This window comes from Talpa europaea, assembly GCF_964194135.1.
Source record: "Talpa europaea genome assembly, chromosome: 13".
Taxonomy (NCBI): domain Eukaryota; kingdom Metazoa; phylum Chordata; class Mammalia; order Eulipotyphla; family Talpidae; genus Talpa; species Talpa europaea.
The window spans coordinates 31833529-31851052 of record NC_140080.1 but is presented as its reverse complement, the minus strand read 5'-3'; the positions used below and the strand labels follow the sequence as shown (position 1 = coordinate 31851052).

Below are 17524 nucleotides of genomic sequence, written 5' to 3'. Positions count from 1 at the left end.
GTGAAACGCTCTGCTTGGATTGGCCCTCTGTAGCCACCGTCCCTAAGCTGGGCTTCATGTCTCCTAGCAACAAGCTGTGGTCGCACTGAAGGGGCTAGTGCCCAGGTGAGTTCGGAAATGCTCCGCTCGAGAAGGGGTCCTGCTTTCCAAAATCTGCAAAGAAGTTATCGTCCCTGTAGAGCGGGGATGGGCAAGGCAGTGCTGCTTACCTACCATAGGAAGGGCACGGAGAGTTTCCCATCCAGGCTCGGAGAGTGCAGATCCAGGTCTTTGGGTTGCTCCTGGGCCTCTCTGAAAGTGATTTGGAAACTCAAGATGGAGAGTTGAATTCATATTACTGGGAGGCTACGCATAGGAAAAAATATTTCAGTTTGTAACTATAAGTTAATTTTAAAAAGCACCTAATGATGTTCTTAATCACAATTACATTAAATTTGGGTAAGGAGCTTGTATGTCATTGCAGCTGATACCTGTCAAGAAACTTAAATTGTACCGGAAAAGTCCAAATGGAGCTGTCAATGCCCCCACCTCAGATTTATGTAGAAAAAACTCTGGCCATTATCAAACCAGATATTGTTGACAAAGAGGAAGAGATACGAGATATTATTCTCAGATCTGGATTCACCATAGTTCAGGTAACTTCTGGGCATGCTGCTCATGCTTTTTTCTCTCTGCTTCCTTATTTATGTTTATATAAAGACATTACCATATTTAGATCCTTAGTAGTTTGCATTAATTTAGGTTTATTTTTCTGTGTACAAAAGCTCTATGTGATGGTTTTAAAAGTTTTAACACACTTCAGGGGCCTCCCTGGTGGCTCAAGGGGTATAGACACAGCATTATGAAGCTATCCACAGCCACTGCAGCACCAGTTCGATTCTCAGCCAAGGAGGTGACCCACATGGTGCAGCAGACCTCTCCTGTCTCACCCGCTGTTCCCCTCAGCAGTTTACTTCAGTAGATCTGCCTATTCTGCTACCCACTCTATTTCTGGTGGGTCCTCTCACCCTCCTTATCTCTGGCCTGAACCCCAGCTCTTATATGCATAAATAAATAAATCTTTAAAAATAAATTTAAAAAGTAAAAGTTATAACACACTTCGAAAGACTGTAAAATGAGAAGTAAAACTATTTTTCCTCCACCTTATCACTCCAACCCTAAAGTCCCAGTCTCCAGAGAGGCAACCACTTAGCACTTTCTATTCCTCCAGGAGTTTGTTTTTTTATACATTACAAACATTCCCCCCACCCCAAATATTGATAGCATTCCTCCTCTCTTGACCTTCTTTAAGAAAAGTCCCTCAGATAGCATTCTAGATCATTTATTACATCTGAATCTACCTCATTTTTTCTAACTTCTTTTTGATATTCCCTGTAAGGATGAATCACAATGTATTTGCTTGGTTAGCTACTGATGGACTTTTGGAGCATCATTGGTATTTTTTTCAGTTGTTATAAACATCTAAGGTTAAACATTACACTTTGTCTGCTGTTGGTAAACACTGACATTTTAGAGATTTGAAAATGAATGTGGAAAAAGTGTTGTTAAAGATTATCAAATAAATTGAATATCCTTTTTCTTTTTGGTACCATCCTCATTATAAATTGTTAGGTTTTTTTTTTTTTTTTTTTTTTTTGATGGAGCCCTCGCCTGTGGCCGGGGATTGAACTGGCGCTGCAGAGGCTGTGGGCAGCCTGGCAACCCAGCTCTCAACCGCTGCGCCACCAGGGGAGGCCCTAAATTATTGGTTTTTAATTCTTTCATTTGTACAGTATCACATTGGCTTTTTAGTTAGTGTTTTAAAAGATAAAAGTTCAATCTTCAGTAAAGTATGGGATTTCATTTGCATTTAGGACAGGCGAAAATTCAGAGGCAGAATGGTACCAAAAAATATAAGGAAATAGTATAGGAAAATATAAGGAAATATTTTCCCTATATCAGTAAAGATGGCTTTTAAATATATGTTAGGTGAGGGCCTCCCCGGTGCCGGTGGTGCAGAGGTTGAGCGCTGGGTTGCGAAGCTGCCCACAGCCTCTGCAGCGCCGGTTCAATCCCCAGCTGCTCCCAGGCCACCGGAGGAGGGTCCCACATGGCGCGCAGAGCTCCCCTGCCGCCCGCTGCTCCCCTCAGCAGTGTACTTCGGTCCTTCTGCCTGCTCTGCTCCCCGCTCTGGCTCTGGTGAATTCTCTCGCCCTCCCGCGCTTCTGACTGTACCCAGTGCTTGTATAAATAAATAAATAAATCTTTAAATATATATATATATATATGTTAGGTGAACCAGGAATCCATTTTTCTTAAAGTTTATTAAGTATTATACCATATACTCCAGAATAAACTCCAAATGGGTATAAGCTTTAAATATTGAAAAATTAAACCATATTGGGCCTCCCTTGGTGGCGCTGGCGATTGAGCGCCATGCTGTGAAGCTGTCCATAGCCTCTGTAGTGCCTGTTCAATCCCCGCCGGCCTCGGAGCAACCCACATGGCGAGCAGACCTCTCCTGTCTCCCCCGCTGCTCCCCTCAGCAGTGTATTTCCTCAGTCTGCCTGTTCTGTTCCCCACTCTGTCTCTGGTGAATACTCTCACTCTCCCGCGCATCTGGCCTGTACCCCAGATCTTGTATAAATAAATAAATAAATCTTTAAAAAAAGATAATAAAAATTAAACCATATAAATTCTAAAAAGATGGATAAATTTCTTGCTTATGCTTGGAGTTGAGCATCGTTTTGTACTCTGTCTTAAGGTCTGGGAACCATAGAAGATAAGATTAATAAGAGTATAAACAAAATACTTCTGCATGGCCAAATAAACATCATACACATAATCAAAACAAATGACAAATTTGGAAAAATGATTTGCAACTCATATCATTTGGTCATGGAGCAAGTAGATAGCTTTTAGGGTCAGAATAAAATAGGAAAAAAAAACCCAGAGGAATAAGGAAGTTTACAGAGATAAGGGCAACAAATTCTAAAGGGGGTTAATCAACACCCCCTCTCCCCCAGAGACAGCAGGACATTCCTGGACAAGGGCAATAAAAAAAGGACTCTAATATAAGGGCGATGAAATAAGAAGTAATTCTGGGCACAGAGACATTAAGACAGAGTGAGTGAGACTACCGAGTCCTAGCCAATCACAGAGAGATTGATGGGTGTTTAGAATAATTAGGGAAAGAAGGTATATATTCCCGGAAGCACAACTCCATGGGCTTCCTTGCCACTCCCTGGCCTGGTTCCATAGGCCTGGGAATCCTATTTTGTTTCTGTTCCTTTTCTTCTTAATAAATTTTTCCTTTTATCTATTTCTTTTTTTTTTTAATAGAGGCATGTTTTTATTTATTTGTTTGATTGCTTGGTTTTTTTTGTTTATACATGCACTGGGTACAGTCAGAAGCGCGGGAGGGTGAGAGAATTCACCAGAGCCAGAGCGGGGAGCAGAGCAGGCAGAAGGACCAAAGTACACTGCTGAGGGGAGCAGCGTGTGGCAGGAGAGGTCTGCGCGCCATGTGGGACCCTCCTCTGGTGGCCGGGGAGCAGCCAGGGATCGAACCGGCGCCGCAGAGGCCAGGCCGCGGGCAGCTTCGCAAACCAGCGCTCAACCGCTGTACCACCGTGGAGGCCCCCTTATATCTATTTCTCTAAACAAATTTGCCTCTTTTCACTTGCTTGCCTGAGAGTCAGCAAAGTTCCTGCTGCAGCTTTGTTAGAAATCAATGGATGGTGGCCTTTTGGCTAGGACTCAGTGCTGCCACTGCAGCCTAGGATCAATTCCTAGCTGGGGAATTAGACCTGAAAACCTGAAATTATGGTAACATCACAGAGACCTAATCTCTGTAATTTATAAAAGACTCCTAGAAAAAGATAAAAATTTGGTAGAAGATGAGCAGGACATGTGGACAGTCATAGAAAAGAAAAACATGCTACTTAAACATACTGAAAAGATACTCAATCTCTAAATAGGAAAAAAAGCAAATTAACAACATTGAAATACATTCTGACAAAAATGTAAATGACTCAATCCTTATGGAGGAGTATCTGGCAATAATCTGTCAATATTATAGATGCCTTACCCTTTGACACAGCATCCAACTCCTGGGAATTGCTTCTATAAGTGACAAGTATACAGGTTATTTTTGACAGCATTGTTTATTTACTACAAAAAAGTAGGAAATAACCCAGTATACAAGACGTTAAATAAAAATATCGACAAACCCACCAGTTTGAATACTATGCAACTAACTGTAAAAAGAATGAGGGAATTTTTCTGTATCTTGTTATAAAAAAAAAAAACAAGATGCAAAATAATATGTGGCAACTTTTTGTGATAGAAAAAGTAATATATATTCATGTTTGCCCATATATGCAAAATGAAACAGTAGAAGAAAAATAAACATTAAAAGATGGTTGCCTGCTGAGGGCAAGGAAGAACATGGTCAATTTAGACAGTGACGGGAATAACATTTCCCAGTATTTACCTTGTTTCTTTACTTTGAATTTTTGAACACTGTAAGTATATTATCCATTAATTTTTAAAAAATATTTATTTATGCATACAAGAACTGGGGTAGAGGCCAGAGGAGTTGGAAGTGAGAGGATTCACCAGAGACAGCGTGGGGGCAGATTAACTGAAATACACTGCTGAGGGGAGCAGTGGATGAGAGAGCAGAGGTCTGCTGTGTCATGTGGGTCACCTCCCTGGCTGGGGATCGAACTCTGTAGTGTCTGTGGATTGCTTCATAGTGTCTTTACTCCTTGCGCCACCAAGAGGCCCATATTACCCATTAATTTTAAAAAGTATACAGGGCCTCCCTGGTGGCATAGAGGTTAAATATCAGCATTATCATACAGTCACCACTGCTATGACCTGAGTTGGCCTGAGCTTGATCCTTGCCTGGAGTTAACCCACATATGGCCCAGCAAACCTCTGCTGTCAAGCCACTGCTCCCTTCAGCAGTGTATTTCAGTAGATCCACCTGTTCTGCTCCGCACTCTGTCTCTGGTGAATCCTCTTACCTCCCACACCTCTGGCCTACACCCTAGCTCTTCTATGCATATATAAATTTTTCTAAAAAAAATTTTTTTAATTATAAAAATAAGATATATATCCCATTTGTTTTATCATACATGTATATTAAAAAGAATTGGTGATTGGGCCTCCCTGGTGGCACAAGGCTCAAGGGGTTAAGCACAGCACTGTGAAGCTATCCGTGAGCCTCTGCAGCACAAGTTCGATCATTGGCAAGGGAGTTATGCACATGGCATAGCAAACCTCTCGTGTCTCGCCTGTTGTACTCCTCAGCAGTGTATTTCAGTCAGTCTACCTGTTCTGTTCCCTATGCTGTGTCTGGTGAATCCTCTCACCCCAACCCCCCCGCCCACACCTTTGACCTGTACGCCAGTTCTTGTATGCATAAATAAATCTTAAAAAAAAAAGAAGAATTGGGGCCTCCCTGGTGGCACAAGGGGTTAAGCACAGCACTGTGAAGCTATCCACTGCCACTACAGCGTGAGTTCAATCCCCAGCCAGGGAGCTAACCCACATGGCGCAGCAGACCTCTCCTAACTCATCCATTGCTCCCCTCAGCAGTGTATTTCAGTCAATCTGCTTGTTCTGCTCCCCACTCTGTCTCCGGTGGATCCTCTCACCCTCCACACCTCTAGCCTGCACCCCAATTCTTGTATACATAAATAAATCTTTAAAAAAAAAAGGTGACAAATAGCTAATGTTAATTATAAATTAAAAATCAGCTTACTGGGCCTCCCCGGTGGCGCAGCGTTTGAGCGCTTGGTTGCAAAACTGCCTGCAGCCTCTGCAGCACCGGTTCGATCCCCGGCTGCTCCCCGGCCACTGGAGGAGAGTCCCACGTGGCGGTCACTGGAGGAGGGTCCCACATGGCGCGCAGACCTCTCCTGCTGTCTGCTGCTGCCCGCTGCTCCCCTCAGCAGTGTACTTCGGTCCTTCTGCCTGTTCTGTTCCCCACTCTGGCTCTGGTGAATTCTCTCGCCCTCCCGCACTTCTGACCGTGCCCAGTGCTTGTATACATAAATAAAATAAAAATAAAAATAAATCTTAAAAAAAAAATCAGCTTACTAATATTTAAAATTTTCCCTAGTTGCAATTATTGTTTTTTGTTTTAATTATGATGAAATATATGCAACATGAAATTTACCATTTTAACTTTTTAAATGTACAATTGAGTGGCATTAAATACATATGCGAGACCTCCCTGGTGGCACAAGGGGTTAAGACACAACCTATGAAGCTATCCACAGCCATTGCAGCACGAGTCTGATCCCTGGCCAGGGAGCTACCCACATGGTACAGCAGACATCTCCTATCTTGCCCACTGCTCCTGTCAGCAGTGTATTTCAGTCAGTCTGCCTGTTCTGTTCCCCATTCTGTCTATGGTGAATCCTCTCACCACCCCCCTGGCATCTGGCCTGTACCCCAGTTCTTGCATGCATAAATAAATCTTTAAAAATAAATAAATAAATAAATACATGTATGGGGGCTTCTCTGGTCAGCAGGGATTAAATTGCAGCACTGTGAAGCTGTCTGCAGCCACTGCAACAGGAGTTTGATCCCTGGCCAGGGAGCTGACCCACATGGCCCAGGAGACCTCTCCTGTCTCGCTCACTGCTCCCCTCAGCAGTGTATATAAGTAGAGCTGCCTGTTCTGCTCCCCACTCTGTCTCTGGTGAATCCTCTCACCCTCCGCACCTCTGACCTGTAATCCGGTTCTTGTATGCATAAATAAATAAATCTTTTAAAAACACATAAATACATACATACATATACATTGTTGCACAGCCATCACCACCACCCATCTCTACAAATGTTTCATCATCTTAAAGTGAAACTATCCATTAAACAGTAACTTGTTTTCTTCTCTTCACATTCCTTGATAACCACCATTCTTTCTGCCTCTACGGTTTTGACTATTCTAGGTATCTCATGTAAGTGGAATCATAAAATATTTGTCCTTTGTATTGTGTCCTTTTAAAAAGACTGTGATGTAGTTTAGAGTTCATTGAACTTGTGCCTCTCTTGTCCCATCTAGGGAAAACCTTCTGTAAAAAGAAGTATCTTTTCAGTAGGTGGCAGTCTTTCTCTAGTTACAAGCGAATCTTTTCTTTGGTGTTATTTAATAACATGGCTTCTCCTTGTTAAACTATCCATCAAAATTCCAAAAAATTTTACCTGATTTAATTTTAAAGTAACTAATGGAATCATTGATTAAGTATCAATTTTAGTTTAAGATGAGCTGTTCATTTTCATAATTATGCTGCCTTAGCTATCACATCTGCTGAAGATAGGGCCCCTTGCTTAAGGAGAATGTGCCAGATAAGGATTTATATTAATTTTAAATGAAATTTTTATTTTTTTTAAAGATTTTATTTATGCATACAAGAACTGGGGTACAAGCCAGAGGTGCGGGGGTGAGAGGATTCACCAGAGACAGAGTGGGGAACAGAATAGGCAGACTGAGGGGAGCAGCGAGACAGGAGAGGTCTCTGTGCCATGTGGGTAGCTCCCTGCTGGGCTGGGGATCGAACTCATGCTACAGAGGCTGTGGATTGCTTCATAGTGCTGTCCTTAACCCCTTGCACCACCAGGAAGGCCAAGATTTTTATTTTTAAACACAACAAAAACACACATCACTATGCACAAGAATCACAATTACTGGCATGTCTTAATTTTTAAAACATAACCAAGAAATACACACTCAATAATATCTTCTCTAATTTCTTATATTTCCCGACTGTGAATTGAATGATGTGATCATCTTTTTTTTTTTATAGTAACTAGTCCTTAGTCATCCAGTAGAGTTTTTTTATAGCAGTGCTAACTCATGTAGGTAAACATTATCTTCCCAATTTTCTTGCACTGGTCAGTATGGGTCCCTCTGTATAAATCAAGTACTTTTACCAGGGTTCTGCAATCTGAAGACAGATGATAGTTTTGAAAGGGGCTTTAAGAGCAGGTCATTTAGTAAAATCTTATTGTCTCTCAGGAAAATCTAGCTCATTTTAGAAAGATGGATTTTTCCAACTACTACAATATTTTTAAATTTTTAAAAATTTTTATTTGTACATACAAGAACTGAGGTGTAAGCCAGAAGTGTAGGGGGTGAGAGGCTTTTTCACCACAGAGTGAGGAGCAAACAGGCAGATTTACTGAAATACACTGTTGAGGGCAGCAGAGGGTGAGGCAGGAGCAGTCTGCTGCACCATATGGGTTTCTTCTGGCTGCAGGTGTGGGACTCACCCTGCAGTGGCTGGATAGATTTATAGTACTGTCTTTAACCCCTGCGCCACCAGGTAGGCCCCCAAGTACTACAATATAATGAGACCAGTATCCAAAAGTAATGTAGGAAAATTTCAATAAATAGGGAAATATTACAAATAGATGGGGAAAGATGGTTTTGGAATTTTCTACAGTCCACTTTTTTTATGTTTATGTATCCAAAGTATACATTTATGAAATATTGATGATTGGAATGCCCTTACTTTAAGGAGTTATGATAAATTTGTCATTAACAAACCACAGGCAGGGGCCTCCCTGGTAGCCTAAGGGATGAGTCTCTGGGTTGTTACCTTGACATCCTTTTTTTTTTTTTTAAGATTTTACTTATTTATACCAGCACTGGGTACAGTCAGAAGTGCGAGAGGGTGAGAGAATTCACCAGAGCCAGAGCGCGTAGCAGAACAGGCAGACTGATGAAGTACACTGCTGAAGGGTGCAGTGGGGGCGGCAGGAGAGGTCTGCGCACCATGTGGGACCCTCTCTGTGGCTGGGGATTGAACCAGTTCTGAAGAGGCTGCGGGCAGCTTCGAAGACCAGTGCTCAACTGCTGCACCACCAGGGAGGCCCTTACCTTGACATCCTAAGTTCCATCCTAACCTGGGAGCTAACCCACTTATGGTATGGCAGACCTCTCCTTTCTCGCCCACTGATCCCATTAGCATTGTATTTCAGTGGTGTCTTTTCTGTTCCCCACCTTTCGCTGGTGGGTCCTCTCACTCTCCCCTCCCCCCTGCCCCACACCTCTGGCCTATACCCCAGTTCTATGCAAAAATAAATAAATAAAATCTTTAAAAAAAAAAAAACAACAAAAAACAGGGGCCTCCCTGGTGGCACAAGGGGTTAAATCTCAGCACTATGAAACTATGAACAGCTGTCTGCAGCACAAGTTAGAGCCCTGGCCAGGGAGGTGACCCACATGGCCCAGGAGACCTCTCCTGTCTCACCAGCTGCTCCCCTCAGCAGTGTATTTCAGTAGATCCGCCAGTTCTGCTCCCCACTCTGTCTCTGGTGAATCTTATCATCACCCCCCACCCTTGCCACTTCTGGCCTGTACCCCAATTCTTGTATGCATAAATAAGTAAATCTTAAAAAAAAAAAAAACAAAAACAAAAAAACACTATAGGCAAAGGGAGACTGACAGACTGGAATAGTTTTTCTTAAGTAGGTTACATAATTCTTTTATTTATTTATTTGTTTGTTTTAAGAGGCATGTATTTTTGTTTGTTTGTTTGTTTGTTTATACATGCACTGGGTACAGTCAGAAGCGCAGGAGGGTGAGAGAATTCACCAGAGCCAGAGCGGGGAGCAGAGCAGGCAGAAGGACCGAAGTACACTGCTGAGGGGAGCTGCGGGCGGCAGGAGAGGTCTGCGCGCCATGTGGGACCCTCCTCCGTTGGCCGGGGAGCAGCCGGGGATCGAACCGGCGCGGCAGAGGCCGCGGGCAGCTTCGCAACCCAGCGCTCAACCGCTGCGCCACCAGGGAGGCCCTACACAATTCTTTTAAATCTTATTTACAGTATATATTCAACTTTCTTATCTTGCCTTTTTAAAAAAAAAAATACAAACCTTAAATTTGTAGTCAGATTCATGCAATTTAAGTTATTAAAACTTCATGAGATAATATTGAACTGTCATTTTAAATGCTTTTGTTGTTTATTTCTCTTCTAGAGAAGAAAACTGCAACTTAGCCCTGAGCACTGTAGTAACTTTTATGTGGAACAATATGGGAAAATGTTTTTCCCCAATTTAACAGCTTACATGAGTTCTGGACCACTTGTTGCCATGATATTAGCTAGACATAAAGCCATCTCCTATTGGAAAGAACTTTTGGGACCAAGTAATAGCTTAGTAGCTAAGGAGACACACCCAGACAGGTAATTTTCTTAAAGGGTAAAATGGAATTCATCTGTGAAACAAAAAAACAAGTATGATTTCATTGTAATGGGAATTTCATTTGAAAGTTTCCCTAACACTTTTTTTTTGAGGGGGGTGGGGGAGAGGTCTTTTATATTTTTAACTAGTAAATGTCTATTTAATACCAAATATCACAAAAGCCTCAGGAATGTCTGATTTATGGTTAATTAGCCTTCAATCATCCTTGATTTAAAATGTCACTGAAGTAGTTTTTTCATAGGAAAAATGGTGTGGTATTTTAAAAGAATATTGATAACACAGGACCAGAAATACAAATTTTCAGCATTTTCACTACTAGATGTCTAGAAACAAAAGGAGTCCCTGTGATTTGAGTCCCTGTACTTTTGAATGTGTATTGTTTTTTACTTCTGACAAGTCTCCTTTTAACCCAGAGGACTTCTGTTTTCCTAATGCATACTTTTTACAAATTTAAAAATGATTGACCCTCTTCTTAAATTTAAACTTAAAATATATTTGACCTAAATAAAATAAAATATACTTGACCTATGAACAACATGGGTTTGAACTGTGCCCATCCACTTACATGCAAATTTCATTTAAACAGATGACACAAACTTATGGTATAGAGAAATACAGTACTACTATAAATGTATTTTCTCTAATGATGGTCTTAACATTTTCTTTTCTCTAACTTATTTTATTGTAAGAATGTACATATAGGACACAAAATTTGTTAATCAACTCCTTATGTTACCTAAGACTTCTGGTGAACAGCAGGCTGTTAGTAAAGTTTTTGGGTTCTCAGAAGTCATATGCAGTTTTTCAAATATTTGGGGGTTAGTACATTGTTTAAAGGTCAACTATAGATTAAAATCACATATGTGAGAAATGACAGTGCTTCTGTAAAATTTCTAAGGCGAAAACATTTATAAAAACTAAGGAAAAGGATCTCAGATTGAATGGTCATCATCTACAACTTGCTTCTAGTCTAAGGGCAATCTATGGCACAGATGACCTAAGGAATGCACTTCATGGGAGTAATGATTTTGCAGCAGCAGAAAGAGAAATTCGGTTCATGTTTCCTGAAGGTAAGTTACCAATAAGTAATATGTCAGTTTCATCTCTTTATTGTTTGCTTTTTCTTTTATTTTGAAGATGTATTGAGAAGGAGGATAACGTAATTTTTCTTAAATATATTTGGTAATATTTTCAAATTTGGCTACTTAAAAACTTGAAGCTAAGAATAGAGAACTCAACATTTCCATCAAAATTAAATTGTGCCCTCCAGGGAATCAGGGAATCTTTTGAAACAGTTTAATTTTTTTCCCTTTCTTTTTTTTTTTATAAATTTCGTTTTTTTAAAGATTTATTTATTTATACAAGAACCAGCGTATAGGCCAGATGTGCGGGAGGGTGAGAGGATTCACCAGAGACAGAGTGGGGAACAGAACAGTCAGATCTACTGAAATATACTGCTGAGGGGAGCAGCGGGAGAGTCAGGAGAGGTCTGCTGTGGCATATGGGTATCTCCCTGGCCCAGGATCGAACTTGTGCTGCAGTGGCTGCAGATAGCTTCGTAGGCTGCTTCTTATCCTTTGTGCCACCAGGGAGGACCCTTAAAAGTTTTTTTTTATAGATATTTGTGCACAAAAGAATTTTCCTACTTGTTTTCTTCTTACTGATGTAATCTCTGTCACATGGTCAAAGACCTTACTTTTCCTTTGGAACTCTTTACTGTGGAAAATGTCAAACATACTCAAAAGTAGACAGAATAGTATAATAAATCCCTAGTAAATGGATTACCCAACTTCAACAATTATGGCGAGCCTTATTTCATCTATAACCCCTGCTCCTTCTTCTGCCTCCATATTATTTTTACACATATCTCAAATATGAGATGTCTTAATAGCTTTGTAGATTTTCCCCACTTGTGAATTAGAATTTTCTCTTTGGATTTTAACTGAAATTGGATAAAAATTCTCTAACTTGAGTAGAAGATATATTTGGGTGTTCTTCTTACTCAGAGTCTTATATTCCTAAACTCTTATTTTAGATTGCCTCTAATTTTACCCATTAACTGATGCTGTAGATATGAGTTTAAAAATTATATACTTTTTTAAAAAAGATTTATTTATTTATGCATACAAGAGTGGGGGCAAAGGCCAGAGGTGCGGGGAAGTGAGAGGATTCACCAGAGACAGAGTGGGGAACAGGCAAATTGACCAAAGTACACTGCTGAGGGGAGCAGAGGGCCAGCCAGGAGAGGCCTGCTGTGTCATTGTGTGGGACGTGCTCATACAAGGCAATTAAAAGGTGTGCTTAGAGACTTTTAAGGCCTGACTCAGAAAGTGACATTTTAGCTGAGATCCAAGAGATAAGTAGTGGTTAAATAAATTGTTATAATAGAGACTTTACCGGAAAGAAAACTTTACTGAAGACCCACTAGGTTTTTCCCAGGTTTTCCTGCATCATGACAAAGATCTCCCATTGTTAATCTTTGTCTCATTGAGACTGAACCCATACACAACTCATACAGAAATTTATCTTTCTGCCTTCCTTTCCACTGGGCCACTGAGGATTTAAATCTAAACATTTGGGACCCTCCCCAGAGGCTCAAGGGGTTAAGCATCAGCACTATGAAGCAATCTGCAGCTACTGCAGCACAAGTTTGATCCCTGGCTGGGGCTGACCAGGTAGGTGACCCACATGGAGCAGCAGATCTCTCCTGTCTCACCAGCAGCTCCCCTTGGCAGTGTATTTCAGTAGATTTGCCTGTTCTGCTTCCCACTCTGTCTCTGGTGAATCCTCTAACACTCCCCACCCCCTCCCCTGGCCTACACCCCAGCTCTTGTACGCATAAATAAATAAATCTTTTTTAAAAATCCAAACACAAGACCAATAGCTTCCCTTTCTCATTTTTATCAAAAATAACACATCCATGGAGATTAACCTCAAAAGACCTACTAAGACATTAAAATGCATTCTTTCTTGTGTAGTTATATTCTTTGTTATTACAAATTTGATTCACCTACATAGTGTTCAAACAAGGTTGAAAATAATAAAATTTCTCAGTAATATATTTTAAAACTTGAGAAATAAGCAGGAATATTTACATATTATATAGACAAATATCATTATATCTCAGGTGTATATTCAGTAGAAGAGCAAGAACTATGTATTATTCACTGTTTAAGCTCTGCAAAATGCCTGCTATTTTTTGGCAGGAATTAATTGTTAAAATAAATTTAACTTATGAAGATTACATGTCCTGTGTTCATATTTTTCTTTTTCATACTACTATTATATCTACTGTACAAAGCATGGTGGTAATGTAGAAAAAGATATGGTTAAAAACAAAATCAGACTCTTATACATGATCACTGTTAGAATTTTGATATTTCTTGCTAGTCTTATGTGTTATGTAGCCATTTCTCTGTGTGTTTTTTTAACAAACTAGTGTACCATATATCTAGTTATGTTTCCTTTTTAAAAGCTTTAGAAGTATTTCTAATGCCATTAAAAGTTATTTGTCTATATTTCATCATTTATTTAGCTTTAATGGGAATACATTTCTATTTGCAGTGATTGTTGAGCCCATTCCAGTTGGACAGGCTGCTAAGGACTATTTAAATTTGTATGTAACACCAACTCTGCTAAAAGGACTCACAGAGCTTTGTAAGCAAAAGCCAGCAGATCCTTATGTAAGAATCTTTTTATTCACATTAAATATTGTCTATATTTTAATGTTGAAACATTGTATTCTCTGAAAGAGTTAAGTATCTAGAGGTGGTTTTTAGATACCTCCTTCTGAATAGCTTTTTTTAAATAAAGATTTATTTATTTATGCATATAAGAACTGGGGTATAGGCAGAGGTGTGGGGTGGGCAGGTGAGAGGATTCACCAGAGACAGAGTAGGGAACAGAACAAGCAGATTGACTGAAATACACTACTGAGGGGAACAGCAGGCGAGTCAGGAGAGGTCTGCTGCACCATGTAGGTAGCTCCCTGGCCAGGGATACAGCTTGTGCTACAGTGGCTGCGAATAGCTTCAAAGGTTGCATCTTAACCCCTTACACCACCAGAGGGACCCTAAAGATTTATTTTTATTTATGTATGCATACAAGAACTGGGGTATAGGCCAGAGGTACAGGGGGTGAGAGGATTCACCAGAGACAGAGTGGGGAGCAGAACAGGCAGATTCACTGAAATACACTGCTGAGGGGAGCCTCAGGCGAGATAGGAGAGGTCTGCTGGGCCATGTGGGTTACTTCCTTGGCCGGGGATTGAATTCATGCTGCAGTGACTATGGATAACTTGACAGTGCTGAGACTTAACCCCTTACGCCAGAAGGGAGGCCACCCAGTACCATTTATTGAAAAAACTACATCTTTTCCATTGAACGGACTGGGTACCATATGTTACTTTTCCACTCTAAATTCTATTTTATTGGTCTACATGTCTATCTATATGCTAGTTCTACACTGTTTTGATTATTGTAGCTTTGTAGAAGATATTTGAAATCAAGAAGAACAAAGTTGGAAAATACTTTTTCATGATTGTTTTCACTGTTTAAGAGCCCCAGAAATTCCCTTTGAATTTGACAACTGACTTTTCCTTTTCTGCAAAAATGACTGTTAGGTATTTTTGTTTGTTTGTTTTCATCTTTGACTGTTGGAATTGGGTTAAATCTGTAGATTGCTTTAGGTATTACTAAATTCTTAATGTCTTCACAGTATTAAGTGTTTCTACCCATGAACATGAGCTGTCTTATCATTTATTTAGGTTTCTAAATTTCTGTCTGCAATATTTTAAATTTAAGTTGATCAATACAAATTGATTAACTTATTCTTAAATATTTACTTTTTTCAATGGTATTGTAAATGAAAATGACCTCTTAATTTCCTTTTTGGATTGTTGCTTGCTGCCAAAAAGAATTTTGACAGCTTTTTTTTGTGTGTTGATCTTATAACTTACAACTTTGTTGAATTCATGTATTAGTTTTAATATCTTTCTGTGGATCCTTTGGGACTTCCTATATATAGGATTGTGTCATCTGTGAATGGAGATAGTTTAACTTCAATTTTTTTGATGTGGATTTATGGTTTACAATCTTGCATAATGTAAAACTTAGTGTTTCAATTTTTAATATTCATTTTTTTCTTAAAATGATTTTGAAAACTCTTTAAGCTTTTAATTGATGTACTGCATATTGACTAAAATATTTAAATATTTATTAACTTAAGGATTTTCCTCCTCCCCCTTTTTTCCTTAGATTTGGCTAGCTGATTGGTTGCTGAAAAATAATCCCAACAAACCTAAACTTTGTCACCATCCAGTTACAGAAGAATCTTATTAAAGTCTTCAAAGAACAGATCATGATATAGCTTATAAAAAGCATACATATACTTTTTAAAAATCATATTTCCTTAGGGTTTAAGTAACTATATGTGAAATAAATTATTTCTTAAAATCAGTTTTATAAGAAGGTGTTTTGTATAGCAGATAATTTCTCATGTAAAATACAGGTTTACTGTATGCTTTTTTTCCCAATTACAAAGTAGTGTTCAGTAAACATTTTTTTTTTTTAATAGAGGCATGTTTTATTTATTTATTTATTTGTTTGTTTTGTTTATACATGCACTGGGTACAGTCAGAAGCACAGGAGGGTGAGAGAATTCACCAGAGCCAGAGCAGGGAGCAGAGCAGGCAGAAGGACCGAAGTACACTGCTGAGGGGAGCAGCGGGTGGCTGGAGAGGTCTGCGCGCCATGTGGGACCCTCCTCTGGTGGCCCGGGAGCAGCCGGGGATCGAACCGGCGCTGCAGAGGCCGCGGGCACCTTCGCAACCCAGGGCTCAACTGCTGCGCCATCCAGGGAGGCCCGCAGTAAACAATTTTTATAAACTCTGACAGAGATAACTGAGGATGGAAAAACTATCATACACATCTATAACTAATTTGTGTTGTACATCAACAAGAACCTGCTTTAAATTACCATGCCAGTTTATAACACCCATAGTGAACCATGCAAGTTTCATAGTGACTGAAATACTGCCAGGGCAGGGCTAGCTAAGGACACATTTAGTAGTGTGTTAACTATACAAAAACAAGACACAGTACAGTTTTAAAAGAAGTCTTATACAACTGTACATTTCAATTAATTTTGTTTTTTCTTCAGTTTTTTAGAAGTAATGAGTTGTGTACAGGAAGGATAAATGCTTTACAGACAAGGACAAAAAACTAGAAACATTTTGTTTATCATCATTATCTTCATCTTACTCATCTTCTCCTCATCCTTTTCTTCTTTTTCTTGCCTTTTTCTGCCTTGATGACTCTTTTTCCCCCTCCACAGGCCTACTAATAGTATTCATCTTACATTTACCCTTCTGTTTAGCTGCTTCTCATCTGTAGCACTGTTATTTCACATCTCTCCAAATTCCTTTGCAAATATCACCAACTGAGAGACTGGAGTGTTCTTCTTTGATTTAGGGCAATACTCAGAACACAAAAAACTGAAGGAGCCCTCTTCGATGCATTGGGATTCTTCTTTGTCTCCCTTTTAGAGGAAACAGGTCTTCAGTCTCTTTTAAAATAGACCTTGTCGGGCCTCCCCGGTGGCGCAGCGGTTGAGCGCTGGGTTGCGAAGCTGCCCGCGGCCTCTGCGGCTCCGGTTCGATCCCCGGCTGCTCCCCGGCCACCGGAGGAGGGTCCCACATGGCGCGCAGACCTCTCCTGCCGCCTGCTGCTCCCCTCAGCAGTGTACTTCGGTCCTTCTGCCTGCTCTGCTCCCCGCTCTGGCTCTGGTGAATTCTCTCACCCTCCCGCGCTTCTGACTGTGCCCAGTGCTTGTATAAATAAATAAATAAAATCTTAAAAAAAAAAAATAAAAATAAACTTAAAAAAAAAAAAATAGACCTTGTCTCCCTCTGCCATGTCTTCAAAGCTTTTTTTCTCTTTAAAGAGAACAACATGGTCTTCTGCCTCTCTAAGCACTTTTTAAAAAACTCTGAGAAGGTCACCAAAGTGTCTCAGTGCTTCTTAAGAATGCTCTTTCCAGCAACTTTTTTTTTATAATAATAAATTTTATTTTTATATTCCCCATACAATTGCAACTTCCTTATTTTGACCACAATCCCTCCCCTCCTGCCCCCTACCCCCCACAGAGTATCTCTTGTTCATAGTTTTTTGTTGATTTTGATTTTCACTTTCTTATAGTTATTCATTTTCCTGGTCCCTTATTTAAGTTTTCTAGATTCCGGCTATGAGTGAGACCATCCGGTATTTTTCTTTTTCTTTCTGGCTTATTTCGCTGAGCATGATCCCTTCCAGCGCCATCCATGTTG

At 40.1% G+C, this 17524-nt stretch overlaps 1 protein-coding gene across 1 annotated transcript; it reads left to right on the top strand.

Moving 5' to 3' along the window:
* Positions 1-506: 506 nt before the first annotated feature.
* On the top strand, positions 507-15539 carry NME5 (NME/NM23 family member 5; the record flags this gene model as incomplete). The annotated part of the gene is made up of 5 exons (XM_084252359.1): positions 507-635; positions 9976-10181; positions 11170-11270; positions 13765-13883; positions 15456-15539. 5 exons carry the CDS (start codon positions 507-509, stop codon positions 15537-15539), a joined length of 639 nt encoding a protein of 212 aa, XP_084108485.1.
* Positions 15540-17524: the final 1985 nt, after the last annotated feature.